Raw genomic sequence first — 18,026 nt, 5'->3', positions numbered from 1 at the left:
AATGGAATATATTTCAATTGGATCATTTATCTGTCAGGAATAATTGCAAAGCCCAATTTAGTTAGTAAAATGATTTCATTTCAAATTATAAATGCTCCAATTAAAAGAGATTCCATTTCAATCAGTATCCTTAATTATTCCCTGACAGATAAATGTTGAACATCAGTTTCCTTATCCCCCTGAATAACAAAATAGTAGTAGTAGTAGTATTCAATTAGGAATCATGAAGCTTTACTTCCATAAAATGATTTTATTTCAATTAATAAATTGAAAATTCGAATTACTGTGATGACGAGTTAGAATTTAAGCTTCACTTTCATAATAATAATGAAGCCCAAATTATTTAGTAAATATGATTCCATTTCAATTAATAAATTGAATTTTCAAATTACTGTGCTCATGAGGTGAATATGAAATTATTGCTGGTTCTCTTAAGAAAAATGAAATATAGAGACAACAGTGGAAGGATTTCGCAGCAAAAGAGGTTGGAGATCTAAGATCGGTAAAAAAAAGGCAAAGTGCCCTAGAAACTTAAAAAATAAAAAATCTAAGATCGGTAAAACGTTGAATAAAATATTGAAAATTGAAAAACCTAATTAAAAAATATTGCAGCATGATGTACCCAAAATTGTGATTTTGGTCAAAATTTGTTGGCAGCTAGAGAAAGCGGGACCACTATAACATGTTGCATTCTTCATCAGTCAAAAATCTCATTTTATTTCATTCATTGTCTATATATACCTATATGCATTTATAGCAAATAACCACGTGAAATACAAAATTCAATAAAATAATCCAACAATAGGTTAATAGCAATTTTCCTTATTCTGGATAGATCTTGATAATTTTGTTGGGGTTGTTATATTTAATTGATTAATTTTTATATACGTTGAATATGGGAATGGAGGTGTAGTTGAGTCAATAATAATAATTCATAGATTATAATATCACAGAAGACAAGAATTGGTCAATTTCATAGGCGTGGACCCTAAACTAGGGCACCCCATGTTGGAATTGGACCTTTTCTTACAAAATCAACATTTGTGTTTTCATATAAAGGGGAAAGAAAAGAGATCAATCATATTGTTCAACCAATCCAACACAAACAACCAACTCCTATGTTTTAAAACTATGACTCAAACTCAATATGTGAAAATATAAAGTCAAATGGGTGATATGACCCAATGTACTTCATTTATGCGCTAAAAAATCCCTCCCTATTCTTTACAAACAAAAAAATGTAGCATCTAAAAGGAGGCCATAATTTATGTTCCATAGCAATCACATTGCTATATGCACTTGTAAAAATGATCAACTGAAATATTTCTAGATCTATATCGCTCGGGGAGTCTCGTTTCCCCTAGAGTAACCGGGAGGTTAGCGACTCCACTCCACTCCACTCCGCTACACTCACCATGGTTAAGGTGGGAAGGGAACTCGAGATTATTAGAACTATGGTTAGGGGATTATGACAGTTACCACCGCCTGTGTTGGTTGCCCGGTCTTGTATGATGGTTCCCTCGGCCAAGACTCTGCTTCGGGAGGTCACGAAGCTCGACTACTTGTATCGTTCTCTGCTTCTTGGCTGAAGAGAATTCACAAACACCCGATTTTAAAAAAATGTACATCACATTGATAGGAAAAGTACATTGTGCTAACTAACTAACTAACCTTTTTCGGCTTCTTGATAGCGCTCATGAAGCTTCCTCTTAGCATCCTCCAGTTTCATCTGATGTGAAGCCCCGCTGACACAATTCAACTTCTGGTACAAGAAATACAACGAACATTGAGATTAGGGTTTCAAATTTGTTAGAACGAGCAGACTACCTACGAAGGGAGTGCATACCTCTTGTTGTTGAGTAGGTGGTTTCTTTGGAATTGTGCCGTTTTGCTGGGCCTTGAAGACATAGTTTCCATTTGGTTGTGCGACTGGATTAGGTCTCCTGGTGCCCATCTCATTGCTGGGAGGCTTCGGCCTGGCTGGTGTGTTCGGTTTCAAGGGAGGAGATTCTTTTTTCGTCATAGATTCTTGATTCCTCCGGTTTCCAGCCTTCAAGTCCTTGGGAGGAACTCTCGAATCGTTTGGACTCTCAGATTTCCTTGTGGGAATGTCAGTTCGCGTTCTGCCATTTTTCTGGTTCTTGTTGAATTCCCCACAGTTTTGAAGATCTGAAACAAGTCGAGCAACAACCCGAATCAAATCATGAATCTCGCTTGGGGAATTCGGACAAAGAACCATATAGCATAAGGCGGAAACAGAAAGAATTCGAGCAATAAGAAAAGATTACTCACTTCCATCATCATCCATGCCATCAAAGAACTTCACGAATCGAATTGACACAAGATATAAAACGAAGGTCATGTCAGTCAACATGCAAATTATTTCACTCAGAGAACTTTCTAAACTTAAACAAGAGGGAAAATATTTAATACCTGCGACCACTCCATTGATGTTGGAGCCGCAAAGAAAGCTCCTTCGTCTAGAGGAGGAGACGGAAGCCCTTCTTCTTCCTCTTCCTCTTGTTCAACGCCAGATGTTTTTCCAGTCTCAGTAGTATTCGCACCTACAGAGAAGGAATAACACATAAATTCGTAAACCAGACTAACGACCAATATTCTTGATTCCTGACTTTTTAAAAGCCGTTTTAGGTCAAGTACCTGCAATGGCTGTCATAGCACTAACCCACGCGTCAACCATGAGTTTCCAGTCCCTGAATTTAGGGGTAGGGATCAGAACACTTATCAACGAAATTAAATATCTTGCATTGCCTAAACGGGGCTGACCAAAGTAATTACAACGCAACGTGTCACTCGAATCCGTTCATTTAATGTCAAAATAGTATGAACCGAGCAATGAGACCACCACGTGTAACGTAACAATTAAAATCATGGCTATCTAATAATCAATGCAACACCAATCAAGAATAGTAAATCGATATCAACCAACTAAAGCCAGCACGACAATGCAGCTAAGAGACGAGATCACTTACTCAACTAGTCGCCTAACAAGATTCCGAATGTCCTTTGATCCGTGCTTACGCAGAGCATTAACAGATTTCCCAATCTCTGTTGTCTGAAGTAGAAACATAATCAGTTAGAATCTGTATCACAACAATGCAGAATCACTTTTCCGATCGAAAACACAAACCTTAAGAATCTCCACAGACAACGGCATCAACTGCAGCCGCCTCAGTGATTCAAACAGCACCTCTTCAGACTGCCAACAAACAACATGCTCTAATAAATAAACCAAATCAAGCAAGCAATTTAGTCCAAACCCTACACCAAACAAATCACTCCCACAAATATATCATAGCCATAAATGGACAAACACTACACTACCAACTCTCTCAAGTTCATTCAAGAAAACAACCTACTGATAGATCATAGCTATTCACACAATAACAATTACTACAATTCAAGAAATTATGAAAAGAAGAAACTCTATCATCAATCAAACAATGAATAACAACATAGTAAGAGCAAGCAAACAACCTTTCCTTCCCTCTCATCAATAACCTCTTTGATCCTAGCAACCTCTTCAAGAAACTGATTTTCCTCCTCAATCTCATCAGTGAGTGCTTCAGCATCAGCATAATCTTGATCACGAGCCTGATTATCGGCATTCACCTCCATCACCCCTCTGTGATCATCATCACCAACTTCTACTCCACCTCTACTGTTGCTGCTCACTTTGCTCCCCTTTGAATCTTTACCATCAACAACAATTTCCTTCACACAATCATCATATGCAACACAGAGCTCAGCCTTGTTGCAGCCTAGGCACTTTGCTGTCAGTCTACATGTGAAGAGCATCTCAGCAATCCGATCCCTCTTCAACTTGAAATCAAAAGGGAAATCAGAAGCAGCAACCATGATTGCATGCTCAATTATGCTGAAAATATCGGAATTCGCAGTGGTGAAATAATCTCTCCATTTATCCAGAGACATCAGATTCCTGGTCATGGTGGAGAACTGGAAAAAAGATTCAATTTTCTCACAAAACCCTTCTCCCAAATTAGAGAGATTACTCCTTTTCTTAGTCAAAGGTTCGATTTTGATGGCTCCCACAAACCTAATACTGGATTGTTCTTCAAGGGAAGGGTAAAGTTTGGTGCCTTTTTCTTTTCTTTTCCCCCCTCTTTCCAATCAGTTCTGACTCAACAAAGAAAACTTCAATTCAGATAATCAACTGCAATTTCTTCCCAGGAAACCTAAACAACAATCTATTGAAATCAGCAATCCACTTCAAGAAATGCTCTAATCTGAGAATAAGTAGTTAACCTAGAAAGGAATGAAGCAAAAACTAATGTGTTTGAATGGAGAAATTGGGAGTTTGCCGGTTTAGGGAATTCGGAGAAGAATATATGTCCTGGTGGATTTAACTCTCTCTATTGTGTTTCTCTCTCAAGACAAGAATACAGGATGCTGCTCAGAAACAGGGGGGAGAGAGAGAGGAGAGAGAATTATTAAATTAATACTCCTACTATTCTTCCCCTTTAACATTGCAAAGTGCAATTATATCTCTTTTCCATTTCTATTTTCAATTAACGAGTGAATAAAAGCGGATAATCATGGTGAAAATAGAAAAAAGGATTGCGTTTATTCATTCAAATGTCAGATTTTCATACAGGAACCATTTGGCAGTAAAAAAACCGATTATTTATTGTTTTTTCAAATTTTACATACGCGGAAAAAAGACATCATAGTAGAGGTTAATATTACCAATCCTTTAATTCTTGCATTATTGCAATTTAGTCCCCCAAAAATATTTTTTTAAGATTAATGAAATTATATTTTATGGTAATTGTAATTCGATTTTCCCAATTCTGGAGTTGAAATGGAGGTGATGACAAAATTTGATTTTGGTGTATTCGTTTTCGATTTTGAGGTATTCTAACGTGAGTGAGAAGTGATAAATGTATACTCCTATAAATCAAACTCCTAATGATATCTTTTAAAATATAACAAATGTAATTCAATAAGAAAATAATATAATTAATTTAAATAAAATTGTTCTGATTTGATTTAAAAATTAGGGAGATTATGTATATTTAATTATGTACAGTTATCTTTATTTTTGTAATATATTGTGAATGAAGGGATAATCTTACATCAGTCCACTTGAGGCAGATTCTTTTCACATGCTATATATTTATGGTTAATTGCTAAAAATCATTAAATTTTAATTGTTTTTTTTTAAATTTCGATTGTGATATAGTAAATGATTGCAGTAGCGGTCTCATTTTTCAGTTTGCAACGAAATTGACACGCTCAATATATTTCTTATGCCACGTCATTTGGTAGGTGATATATGGTTAGAGTGTAATCTTACTACAACTATTTTCTTCTAGTGTGACTTTTTTTCAATAATGGTAAAAATTTAGGTATAGGAGTAACTCTTTTTGATACAAAATCAATGTTTGTGATCATTGAAACAATTAACCCTATAAATTTTATGATTATATTGTAAAACGTGTTGGTGTTGAGGAAGTTTGTGGAGAAGTTTTCTCCTTTCAAGTTGAGGGCTTGTTACTATAGAAGGATCTGATAATTGCTGTATTTGTGAGTGATAAAAGGATTTAGTGGAAGTATATTCGGAGTAGTATTTTTGTGTAAATGTTTGAGTATAATCAACATGAGTTTTCTTGGATACTGTCCTAAAGTAAAGTAGATACTCCATATATATATTGAACGGATAAAAAAATGTTAGCATGTTTTTCATAAATTGTGGAATATTTTATCTAAGTCTTAAATTTAACCAATCAATTTAACTTTTAAGAAATGACTTGCACGGTAAAAATCAAAGGACAAATAAAAGTAGGTGTTGGAAATATTAATGGCTTTGTTGCGTTTTTCGTATTTACAATACGTGAAATTCACGTGTCAATCGTGCACAATTGTGCGTGTCGGCGTGTTATGTACACGTGCCACCTTGTTACGCGTCAGTTCAATTTCGTTTCTTACATTTTAATACACCTATGAAGAATGGAATGAAATACTTTCTACTAATTTATATTTTTATCCTTTTAGATTAAAGATTTTATTTAATTGTCATTTTTGTAGTTAAATATGGAGTATTTATTAATAATTTATTCTTTCACATACTTCATTCTCTCTTATACTTTACCTTCTTTGACTTATCTCTTTAAATATCATTTTCTTAGATTTTGTAAAAAAAAGCTTCACTTACAATAAGGAGTACTACATAATAGTATTAAATATATATTATTATATGGAACTTTTATTTTTCTTAAATGAAATTATTTTTTATTAAATAAAATAAAATATCAATTTTAGTAGATTCTATATGCTATCAAAATATGTATGAAGTGTCGAACTCACGAGAAATCATGAGATAATCCTTTATATATATATCACCACAAGTAGGGGTTTGGCGATACTGCCACACTTTTAATCACGAAAAAGGAACGTGATGAATCCGCGAATTTTTGATGTTGATGAATGCAGAAAAATGCAGATCACGACACAAAGATTTACGTGGTTCGATTTACTGAGGTAAATCTACGTCCACGGGAAGAAAAGAGGGCAGAGTTGTATTGCTTGATCTGTTTTCTACAGCTTACAATACAGACTTGCTATTTGATAATTTGATCTCTAGAGAACTTAACAGAACCTCGTTTATCATATCTGATCTAGGTTCTATTTATACATTGAACCAAGATCGTGGCATGCAGCACCATTTACTAGGTAGTGGATGTCGTGGAGATCGTGGCGATCTTGCATGGGTTCACTATCCTGCATGAGTTAATGACTGCTTGACACCACTAAATAGATCGTGGGTGTAGTGGAGGTGGAAATCCTGCATGAGTCCACTATCTCCTAGTTCGGTCGAATACTGAGACCGAACTGCTGAATTATTGCCGAGCAGCTTTTGCCGATCTGAGAGTAGAGCTTGATGCCGACCTGAGAGCAGAGTTTGATTGGTTGGCTTTTACCGAGCTGTAGGCTGGGGCCGAACTCTTTGGTTATGCCGAACTGAACTCTTTAGTCATGCCGGACTGATACTCTTTAGTCATGCCGAACTGATACTCTTTCTTGGGCTTTAGGCTGATGGGCTTGTTTAGTACGTACTCCATCACTACCCCCCCCCCGAAAAGCGAAGTGAATCACTTCGGCATTCTGGATAAAGGTACGGGGTAAGTTGATGTTTGTCCTCGGTCTGATGAAGTGAACTCTTCTTTGACCGGACTTGGTTTGTGTCCTAATTTGGCGAGTTTTATCGCTCGGATCGGACTTTCCGTTGTCCTAATTTGGGGATCGGACTTTCCCTTGTCCTAATTCGGCGAGTTTTATCGCGTGGATCGGACTTTCCCTTGTCCTAATTCAGGCAAGTTTTATCGCGTGAATCAGACTTTTGTTGCAGTTCGTTTCAGACGAAGTGCTTGATTTTTAAGCCGAATTGTGGTCTTGTATCCTCTTTAGAAGCTTGGACTTCACAATCGTTGGCTTATTGCAGTTCGTTTCAGACGAAGTGCTTGTTTCTTAAGCGGAATTGTGGTCTTGTATCCTCTTTAGAAGCTTTGACTCACAATCGTTGGCTTATTGCAGCTCGTTTTAGACGAACTGCTTGTTTAAGCTGAATTGTGGTCTTGTATCCTCTTTAGAAGCTTTGACTCACAATCGTTGGCTTGTATATGTTCTAAGAAGGGGATCAGCCTTCGAAGAACAAGATACCTCAGTAACATTTGTAAGAGACGACACGCACATAGACAGACAAAACACACAGACAAAACACACAGAGACAAACAAAGACCAAGCAAACCAAATAAAGCACATTGACCGAACAGGACTCAAGACTGACTGACCGGACTGTCTCTTACAAATGAAACTTCTTGAGGTTGGAAATGTGCCATGTTCGGGGTACCTGTTCTCCTGACATGTGAGCCAATTTGTAAGACCCTTTGCCGAGGACTTCTGACACCCGATACGGACCTTCCCATGTGGGTTCGAGCTTGCCCAGCTTTTCTGCTCGGCTTACTTCGTTGTTTCTCAAGACGAGATCTCCCACTTGAAATTGCAGCTTCTTCACCCTTTGGTTGTAATACCGGGCTACTTGCTCCTTGTACTTGGCTGCTTTTATGCATGCCAATTCTCTTCTTTCTTCGGCAAGATCTAGCTTGGCTCTCAGTCCGTCGTCATTCATTTCTGCTGAGAAATTTAGAGTTCGGGGACTGGGTATGCCGATCTCCACCGGAATCACGGCTTCAGTGCCGTACACAAGACTGTACGGAGTTTCACCGTTGGAGGTTGTGGGTGTAGTTCGGTAGGACCATAGGACTTGAGGGAGATTTTCTACCCATTGTCCTTTGGCTTGTTCTAACCGAGCTTTTAACCCTTTCACCAGGATACGATTTGTTACCTCCGTTTGTCCGTTTGCTTGTGGATGAGAGACCGAAGTGAACCGCTGTTGAATATTCAGCTCTTGGCACCAATTCTTGAACGTCTTGTCGGTGAACTGAGTCCCGTTATCCGAGATGAGGATGTGGGGTATGCCAAATCGGCACACTATGTTCTTCCAGACGAAATCCAATGCCTTCGAGCTCGTTATCGTAGCTACTGGTTCAGCTTCCACCCACTTCGTAAAGTAGTCCACGGCAACGATTAGGAATTTTATTTGCCGAGGAGCTTGTGGTAGTGGTCCTACTATGTCTATACCCCATTGCATAAAAGGCCAAGGGCTTTGCATAGTGGATAGATCGGTCTGCGGCATCCTTGGGATATTTGCATGGATTTGGCACTTCGGGCATGTCTTGACGAGCTGCACTGCTTCTTGTACCAAGGTTGGCCAATAATATCCCCATCTTAGAACTTTTTTAGCTAAAGCTCTAGCTCCGATGTGGCTGCCGCACGATCCTTCATGAACTTCTCTGAGGATGTAGTCCGTCTCTTCTGGCCCTATACATCGTAATAACGGCTGAAGGTAGGACTTTCTGTATAAGACTCCTCCATGAAGTTCGTACCGAAGTGCTCGGCATGTGATTTTTCGAGCTTCTCTCTTATCCTCGGGCAGTTGTCCTTGATCTAGATACTGTAAGATCGGCGTCATCCAGTTCGGCGAGCTGGTTACTGAATGTACCTCAGCTTCATCAATGCTTCGATGCATCAATTCCTCCACCTTTGAGCTTGGACATGCGGCTAACTTACTTAAAGTATCTGCTCGGCTGTTTTCTGCTCTGGGAATGCGGATTATCCGAAAATAAGAGAAACTTCGGCTAATGCTTTGCGCTTTGTCTAAATATTTCCTCATCCTCTCATCACGGGCTTCACTTGTACCCAACATGTGATTCACTATGACTTGTGAATCACAATGGATTTTGAGAGACTTGATACATAGACTTTGCGCTAGCTGGAGTCCGGCAAGGAGAGCTTCGTATTCGGCTTCGTTATTAGTAGTTGGGAATGAGAACCGAAGTGAATAGGTTACCTCGTGTCCATCGGGAGCGATAAGCAGAATACCAGCTCCACTTCCCGTTTTATTCGAAGCTCCATCTACGAATCCGCTCCAGCAGTCCGGCGGCTCTTCTTCGGATTCCAAGGGCTGTGCTAGTTCGGCATTGGCAGAATTTTTCTGTTCGGCAATGACAGAGATTGCTTGATCGAACTTGGCCTCTGCAAGAAAATCTGCCAAGGCTTGTCCCTTGATGGCTTTTCGAGGTAGGTACTCGATTGAGTGTTCTCCCAGCTCTATGGCCCATTTGGCGATTCTGCCTGATGCTTCTGGCTTGGTCAAAACTTGCCGAAGAGGCAGATCGGTTAAGACGCATACCTTGTGAGCATAGAAGTATGGCCGCAGTCTCCTTGCTGCATTTACTAACGCCAGAGCAATTTTTTCCAGAGGTTGATACCATGTTTCTGGACCTCTTAATGCTCGGCTTGTAAAGTAGATGGGAAACTGCTTTAGGCCTTCTTCTCGTACAAGCACCGCGCTAATGGTTTGATCGGATGCCGCTAAGTATAAGAAAATCACTTCGGCATCTGTTGGAGCAGAGAGAATTGGAAGCTCGGCTAAATAACTTTTGAGCTCGTCAAAAGCCTTTTTCTGCTCTATGACTTCAGAGACGATTTAGTCTTCCCGGCAGGGAGAGCGTCAATAGTTAGGATTACTCCATCATATTGCGGCTCGTTATCGTCTTCGGGATCCCGTTGCCTTTTCGGATCCTGAGGAGCGCAGTTCGCACCTCCCTGCTTTTTGTTCCTTTTCGGCTGCTTGCTTTGGTATTTTTTTAACGTCCCTGCTTTCACAAGGGCATCAATACCTGCAGCCAAATGTCGGCACTCCTCGGTATCGTGACCGTAGTCTTGATGGAAGGAGCAATATTGATCCTGAGGTCGGCGCGCGGCCGATTTCGTCATCCGCCTTGGCTTTTCGAACATATCGGAATGCAGTTCGAAAATTTCCGCTCTTGACTTATTCAATGGTACGAACTGAGCGGGCGGCTTCTCAGGATTGAGACGTGGTCCCAATCTGCCTTGTACCGGTGCCCTTTGAATTCTTTCAAAAGGAGTTCGGCGAGGAAACCTCTGATCGCTATGATCGGGCTTCTTTTCGTCTCCTCTAGATGAGCTGTCTAAAGACCGTTTTCGACGGTCTGCCTCATCGGCACGGGAGAACTGGTCCGCAATGTCCCACATCTCTTGAGCTGTTTGCGGACTGCATTCCACGAGCTTTCTGTAGAGAGCTCCGGGCAGGATTCCATTTTGGAATGCTGAAATGACAAGTAGATCATTGAGATCATCTACTTGTAGGCATTCCTTGTGGAATCTCGTCAAAAAGTCGCTGATCTTTTCGTCGCGATCTTGACGTATAGAAAGCAGCTGAGCCGAAGTAATTCGGGCTTCCGCTTTCTGAAAGAACCTCCTGTGGAAAGCATCCATTAGATCTCGGTAGGATCTAATGCTGCCTTGAGGAAGGCTGTCGAACCACCTTCTGGCGTTCCCGATGAGCAGCTCGGGGAACAGCTTGCACATATGGACCTCATTGAGACCCTGGTTCGCCATATTATATTGATAGCGTCCCAAGAAGTCATGAGGATCCACTAGCCCGTCATAAGTCATTGACGGTGTCCGGTAGTTCCGCGGCAAAGGAGTTCGGGTGATATCGTCCGAGAACGGAGTCTTTAATGCTCCGTACATGGCGAACCCGACATCTCTTCGGTACGGAGGAGATGGAGCTCTCCTGTGGTTCCGGTACCGAGGAGGAACAGGAACATGTCGGGGTTGAGGATTCTTTCTCCTGGAAGACACGTCACTACTGCGGTAGTGACTTTCATGTCTGGATGAGGAGGGAGAATCCGCCGTTGTCTTCTCCGGCTGTTGGCTCTTCTGCAGGAAGGTTAAGAACTCCTCCTGCTTCTCGGCCAAGAACAGCTTGACAGCTTCATTTAAATCGGGCTGCTGGGAAGACTCGGTGCGATCTCTCCTGGAGTGGCTTGTTCCTTCTTCGTGAGAACCGGAGGTAGATGTCTCCCGAGGCCGTTTTTCAGACCTGCGAGCTGGACTAGCTTCCTCATGGTTTTCACGAACGGTATTACGGGTAGTGTGTGATCTGGTATGCATTTTTTTTGGGGTGGAAAAAGGGTCAAAAATTCGCTTTATCACAAATTTGGTTCTCTGTTTCCCACAGACGGCGCCAGTGATGAATCCGCGAATTTTTGATGTTGATGAATGCAGAAAAATGCAGATCACGACACAAAGATTTACGTGGTTCGATTTACTGAGGTAAATCTACGTCCACGGGAAGAAAAGAGGGCAGAGTTGTATTGCTTGATCTGTTTTCTACAGCTTACAATACAGACTTGCTATTTGATAATTTGATCTCTAGAGAACTTAACAGAACCTCGTTTATCATATCTGATCTAGGTTCTATTTATACATTGAACCAAGATCGTGGCATGCAGCACCATTTACTAGGTAGTGGATGTCGTGGAGATCGTGGCGATCTTGCATGGGTTCACTATCCTGCATGAGTTAATGACTGCTTGACACCACTAAATAGATCGTGGGTGTAGTGGAGGTGGAAATCCTGCATGAGTCCACTATCTCCTAGTTCGGTCGAATACTGAGACCGAACTGCTGAATTATTGCCGAGCAGCTTTTGCCGATCTGAGAGTAGAGCTTGATGCCGACCTGAGAGCAGAGTTTGATTGGTTGGCTTTTACCGAGCTGTAGGCTGGGGCCGAACTCTTTGGTTATGCCGAACTGAACTCTTTAGTCATGCCGGACTGATACTCTTTAGTCATGCCGAACTGATACTCTTTCTTGGGCTTTAGGCTGATGGGCTTGTTTAGTACGTACTCCATCAGAACGAAATACAGAATATAAACTAAGCTAAACATACATGTAAACTGGAGTACTAAAATGAAACTAACTTTGAAGAACAGTATACACGAAAATCATACTTGCAAATTGAGCAGGATAAAATAAAATGGGCATTATATAGACACGAAAACAACAAGTGCGGATGAGAAATTTAGAAAGTAAACTAATTTTGACTTCTTAAATACTCCCTCCGTCCGTCCGCGAGTAGGAGTCTCATTTCTTTCCGGCACGCGTTTTAAAAAATGTTAAGAAAAGTGGGTGGAAGAAAGTTAGTGGAATATGAGTCTCACTTGTATATATTAGTTTTAAATGATATGTGAATGAAATGAGTTGGTGGAATGTGAGACCTTTTTACCATTTGTAGTAATTATGAACCGGGACTCTTGTTCGCGGACGGACCAAAATAGAAAAACGAGACTCCTATTCGCGGACAAATGGAGTAATTATCTTAGTATAACGTATATCACTACAATAAAACTCGGTATTAAGTGACGGAAATGTACTACAAAAAATTTCATCACTTAACAGGGTTAGTGACAGATTAAGTATTGGCAGATCCGTCGCTTGTCAATAAATATTTTAGTGACGGATTTGTCCATCACTAAAGTTACTAATCCTTACAATGACGGAATACATGTAGAAATCATGGAATAAAATATGATCGGTCAATGGATTTTGACCAAATAATAAAAGTGACGAGACATCTAATTTTGTGAAATTAAATGATATAGCGTCGATCTACATTTTACGTAGATAAATGCAGTATATTCACATTCTCAAATCCGATTTTCGGTGAGTGAGAAATAGTGAATTAAAGTTGAGCATAATTAGCTTTTAATTAAAGCTTGGAGTTTGAGCTTAGGGAATAATTAACTAGTGTTAATTATCCCACATAGGAGAAGTGACACATCTTTTAATGTGCTTAAATTAAGTGACTTTTGTTACTTAATAGTTATAGTGGACCCAGATGGGTGAAAGAGCCCACATGCGCGCGCACGAGCGCGCCGCCGCCGCCGCCCGCCCGCCCGAGCCCGTGCTCGTGCTCGCGGGCCCGAGCCGGTCTCGGACTCGGACTTGGACTTGGACCTTGACAATTGGTCTTTGGGCTCGAGTCTGGACCCATAGTAATCTCTTTAGACCACCGCTGAGTCAGCAATCCAAGTGACTCCACACGCTAAAGACACACTCCTGCCACAAGCTTGTAACCGCCGAGGGTTACAAATGAGCCATGATGAGCCTTCAATTCTTGGTTGACCCTGCATGGTGGCTTGGCCTATAAATAGGCTAGCCATTCCACTGAATATCCATCACAAGCATACTTCCTCTCTGTATAGTCTTTCCGAAGCTCTGTCCTCTTCCTCTTCCAGTTCGCCGGAGCTCGTTCCAACTGCGGTGTTGCAACGAACGAGACGTAGCCGTTTTATCTTTAGGGACGACGCGCCAAAACCGAGAACACTACCGGGGCGTATCTCGTCTTGCGGAAAGAGGCCTTCCTCGACTCGGCTAAGTTCATCTTTATAGTTTCGAATTTCAATTGTAATTTTCGTTTCTGTTTTTTCTTTCTTCAATCTTCTCTCGGGTTGTATTACTCCCGGTTAGTGTTTTATAGTTATATCTCCAACAATCGCAAGACGAGATAGACACTACAGAAGACCTTAGACTTTCAGAAAACGAAATAAAACTTTCAAAACTTAATCCTTTGCTGGAAATGTCGACCAACGTCAATACCACCGCTGCCACCACTCCGGCCACCGCCGCATCCACTGTTTCGGCAACCAACGCCGCCGTCCCTTTCTCAACTCCATCAACCGGTGCATCTGCCAATGCATCCACCATCTCCATGATGCCGACCCATGGCTTCCCAGCCGCCTCTTCAACTGTCCCATGGGTTTGGGACAACCCTTTTGGGGCGTCCACTGGTTCCACCTTTGGTGGTTCGGTTGGTTCCACTTTTAGTGGTTCATTCGGATCCTTTAATGGATCGAGTGTTGGTGCCTTCGGGCTCAATACTAGTGTTGGATCTTTCGGGATCAACATGAATGTGGGGGGCACTATGCCCAACACGAACCTGGGGGGTTCTATGCCCAACCCAACTGTTGGCTCATACGGGGGCAACGGGATAGGCTCCTTCCAAGGGGTCAATCCGGCACCAATGGCACCAAGAATGATGCCACCCACCGAGAAACCGCCAAAGTTTGGAGGTTCAGACTTCAAGAGGTGGCACCAAAAGATGTTGTTCTACTTGACAATATTGGGCGTCATGAACTTCCTCACAGAATATGAGCCGCCCGCGCCAAGTGACCAAGAGACGAACATTGAGGTCATGGCCCACTATGATACATGGCGCAGAGGAGATTACCTTTGTAAAAAGTTTATTCTAAATGCTTAACATGAACTTGCTGCCGAAAGAATGGCGTTGCCCGGCAACTTTACAACGGGCACGACCATTGAGAAGCTTCCACCTAGCTGGAGGGAGTTCAAAAGCTACCTCAAGCACAAGCGAAAGGAGATGATTTTTGAAGACTTGATCGTGAAGCTGCGCATTGAGGCAGACGTGCGAAAAATCGATCAAAAGGCTAAGGGCTCTTTTGATGCAAAAGCCAACCTGTTGGAGCGGGGCGGTCCCTCCAACAAACGCCCTCGCCCAAGTCGTCCAAGTGACAAAGGAAAGGGAAAGCAGCCTACAAAGAAGTTTGAATGCGACTGCTACAAATGTGACAAACCGGGCCACTTTGCCAAAGACTGCCGCAGCAAGAAGAAGCCGACAGCCCACGTTGTTGAGAAGGAGTTCAAAGACTGGGATGAAAACGACCTCATTGCTGTGGTCACTGAGGAAGTTAACCTTGTTGATAACAAGGGTGGTTGGTACATCGACACCGGCCCTACTGCTCATGTCTGCTCAGATAGGAGCAAGTTTGCCTCCTACACTGCTGTTGAAGGGAGGAAGTTCAACATGGGGAATCAAGCATCGTCTGAAATCCTCGATGTTGGCAACGTGATTCTCATGATGACGTCTGGCGTCACTATCACTTTGAAGTTTGTGCCGCATGTCCCGGACATCCGCAAGAACCTAGTGTCAGGATCAATACTAGTTAATAAGGGGTTTAAACTTGTATTTGAGTCTGATAGGTTTGCATTGTACAAGTTTGGAAAGTCACTCGGAAAAGGTTATGTAACCGATGGACTTTTCAAGCTTAGTGTGGTAACTCGAAGTGTTGCAAAGCCGTTGGCTAATAACAATAAAGCATCTACTTCCTCTTACTTGACTGCGTGTTCAAATTTGTGGCATTGTAGATTGATACATGTAAATTCAAAAGCCATTAAAAGATTAGTGAATTTAGATTTACTAAAGGCTAATGAAGTGGATACCCAAGATAAACACGAAATCTGTCTTGAAGCAAAAATGACTAAGTTGTTGTTTCACTCGATTGAACGAAGCACAAAACCCCTAGAATTAATTCACACGGACGTATGTGATTTAAAGATGGTGCAAACTAGAGGTGGTAAAAAGTACTTTATCACTTTCATAGATGATTGCACAAGGTATTGCTACATTTATCTTTTAAGAAGTAAAGATGAAGCAATAGAAGCGTTCGAAAATTATAAGAACGAAGTTGAGAATCAACTTGGTTGTAAAATCAAAATGATTCGAAGCGATAGAGGAGGCGAATATGTAGCTCCGTTTGAAGAACTATGCAACGCAAGTGGAATAATTCATCAAACAACTGCTCCCTATTCACCCCAATCTAATGGGGTTGCAGAACGCAAAAATCAAACTCTAAAAGAGATGATGAATGCACTGCTTCTGACTTCAGGATTACCACATAACATGTGGGAAGATGATGTTTTGACAGCCAACTATATCTTGAATAAAATCTCTCTCAAAGGAAAAGATATTACTCCTTATGAGTTGTGGAAAGGAAGGAAGCCACCCTACAAATACCTCAAAGTGTGGGGTGTTTGGCAAAGGTGATGGTTCCTCCGCCAAAAGAAGTTACAATCGGATCTAAAACGGTTGATTGCATCTTCATTGGATATGCACTTAATAGTAGTGCATATAGATTTGTTGTTCATAAGTCTGAAATATCGACTGTGACTGTTGGAACAACAATTGAATCAAGAAATGTTGTATTTCTTGAAAATACATTTCCTTGTAAAAAACAAGAAAATGTAGCACCTAATTCTGAAGCAAGAATTGATGATGAAATAACGAGCTCGAATGAGGAAGTAACGAGGCGAAGCAATAGGGTTAGAACACCAAAATCTTTTGGTCAAGACTATATTGCTTTCATGTTGGATGAAGAACCAACGTCTTTGAAAGTAGCCTATGCAGGTCCAGACGGGCTGCATTGGAGAGAAGCTATTCAAAGCGAAATTGACTCAATTTTGCTAAACCATATGTCACACCTCAACCCCTCTGACGTATACTCTTTTAATAAATAAATCCCTTATCATACAAGCAATCAATACACGTGTCTAATTCATAGAACACCCATATTATATAAGTTCAAACCAACACTTATCAGATACATATTTCAGAATATCATGTAAAGTAGTGGAACCCTCTCACCACTCTATATACTATACATTTATCTACATGCAAAATGATGAGGAGGAGAAGGTTGTCAATATGCGTCAGCCGCCGAACCTAATAACACGTGGAGTTCCTATGACCCATGTCAGTCAAAACTTTACTACTATCTTATTCCTGAAAAATTTAGTAGTTTATATGAGCCACAACTCAGTATATATAAATTTCCACCTTTAATCTCACATGATACAAACATCAAGCATATTCTTTTATTAATACATATAATCAGAAACAATATATAACATAATTTAAAAACAAACCAGATCATATTCATATGCATATACCACTCTATTCAGTTTATTATTCTGTAACAGTCAAGCCTGGTATTTGCCCGGGATTCCTCTATGACCCGAAGGTCTCTCTGTAATTGGACTCATAGGTCCCTCTGTATTTGACCCGAAGGTCCCTATGTATTTGGACTCATAGGTCCCTCTATTTCAGATCCAGTACAAGGTTGTCACAGATCCTCTTTAATCCAATGATTCACGTAATCAGTATCATAAACATATCCTTTGCACCAATAACATGTCCATATCATATTCCATCAAATTATCCAATATATCTAAACAAACATGTCCATTTCAGCAATCAAATATTCATATCATATTCGACCATCAAAATCAAACAATTCATAATCATGTCGATTTCACACCATATAATCAAACAATTCACTCCAATTCAACATATAACAATCAACCACATAACACATGTAAAACTAAAAGTGTGATTTATACACACCTGATTATGATAGGTAAACTTATTGAGCTCCTGATTTCGACTCTTGATTTATAACTCTCGATCCAAAACTTTTCTCTCAACTTTTATTTTCCCCTAAACTCTCTCAAACTCTCTCTTTTTATTTTTATTCAAAAGATATATTTGTACATATACGTTGGCCACTTTGCTTACTCATACCAATTAACATTGAAAGTTATAAATACAAGTGTCATGCCCTTAGTTAAAAATGCAACAAGTCAAGTACACAAATACATCATGCATACTATGTACTAACAACACGTACACTACACAATTGAATTTGTATAATATATGGAACTCTAATCTATCCAAATACTTGTGTGTGTATATATATATA

At 40.6% G+C, this 18,026-nt stretch overlaps 1 protein-coding gene across 1 annotated transcript; it reads right to left on the bottom strand.

Moving 5' to 3' along the window:
* Window positions 1–1,150: 1,150 nt before the first annotated feature.
* Window positions 1,151–4,481, bottom strand: LOC121746774 (probable mediator of RNA polymerase II transcription subunit 26b). The gene is made up of 9 exons (XM_042140703.1): window positions 3,496–4,481; window positions 3,149–3,217; window positions 2,991–3,073; window positions 2,659–2,711; window positions 2,434–2,564; window positions 2,293–2,320; window positions 1,847–2,169; window positions 1,672–1,762; window positions 1,151–1,585 (listed from the first exon to the last, which is right to left on the bottom strand). Exons 1-9 carry the CDS (start codon window positions 3,964–3,966, stop codon window positions 1,476–1,478), a joined length of 1,359 nt encoding a protein of 452 aa, XP_041996637.1. The 5' UTR covers window positions 3,967–4,481; the 3' UTR covers window positions 1,151–1,475.
* Window positions 4,482–18,026: the final 13,545 nt, after the last annotated feature.

This window comes from Salvia splendens, chromosome 9 (genome assembly GCF_004379255.2).
Source record: "Salvia splendens isolate huo1 chromosome 9, SspV2, whole genome shotgun sequence".
NCBI classification, from domain to species: Eukaryota; Viridiplantae; Streptophyta; class Magnoliopsida; order Lamiales; family Lamiaceae; genus Salvia; species Salvia splendens.
This window is presented reverse-complemented; position numbering and strand designations above follow the sequence as displayed.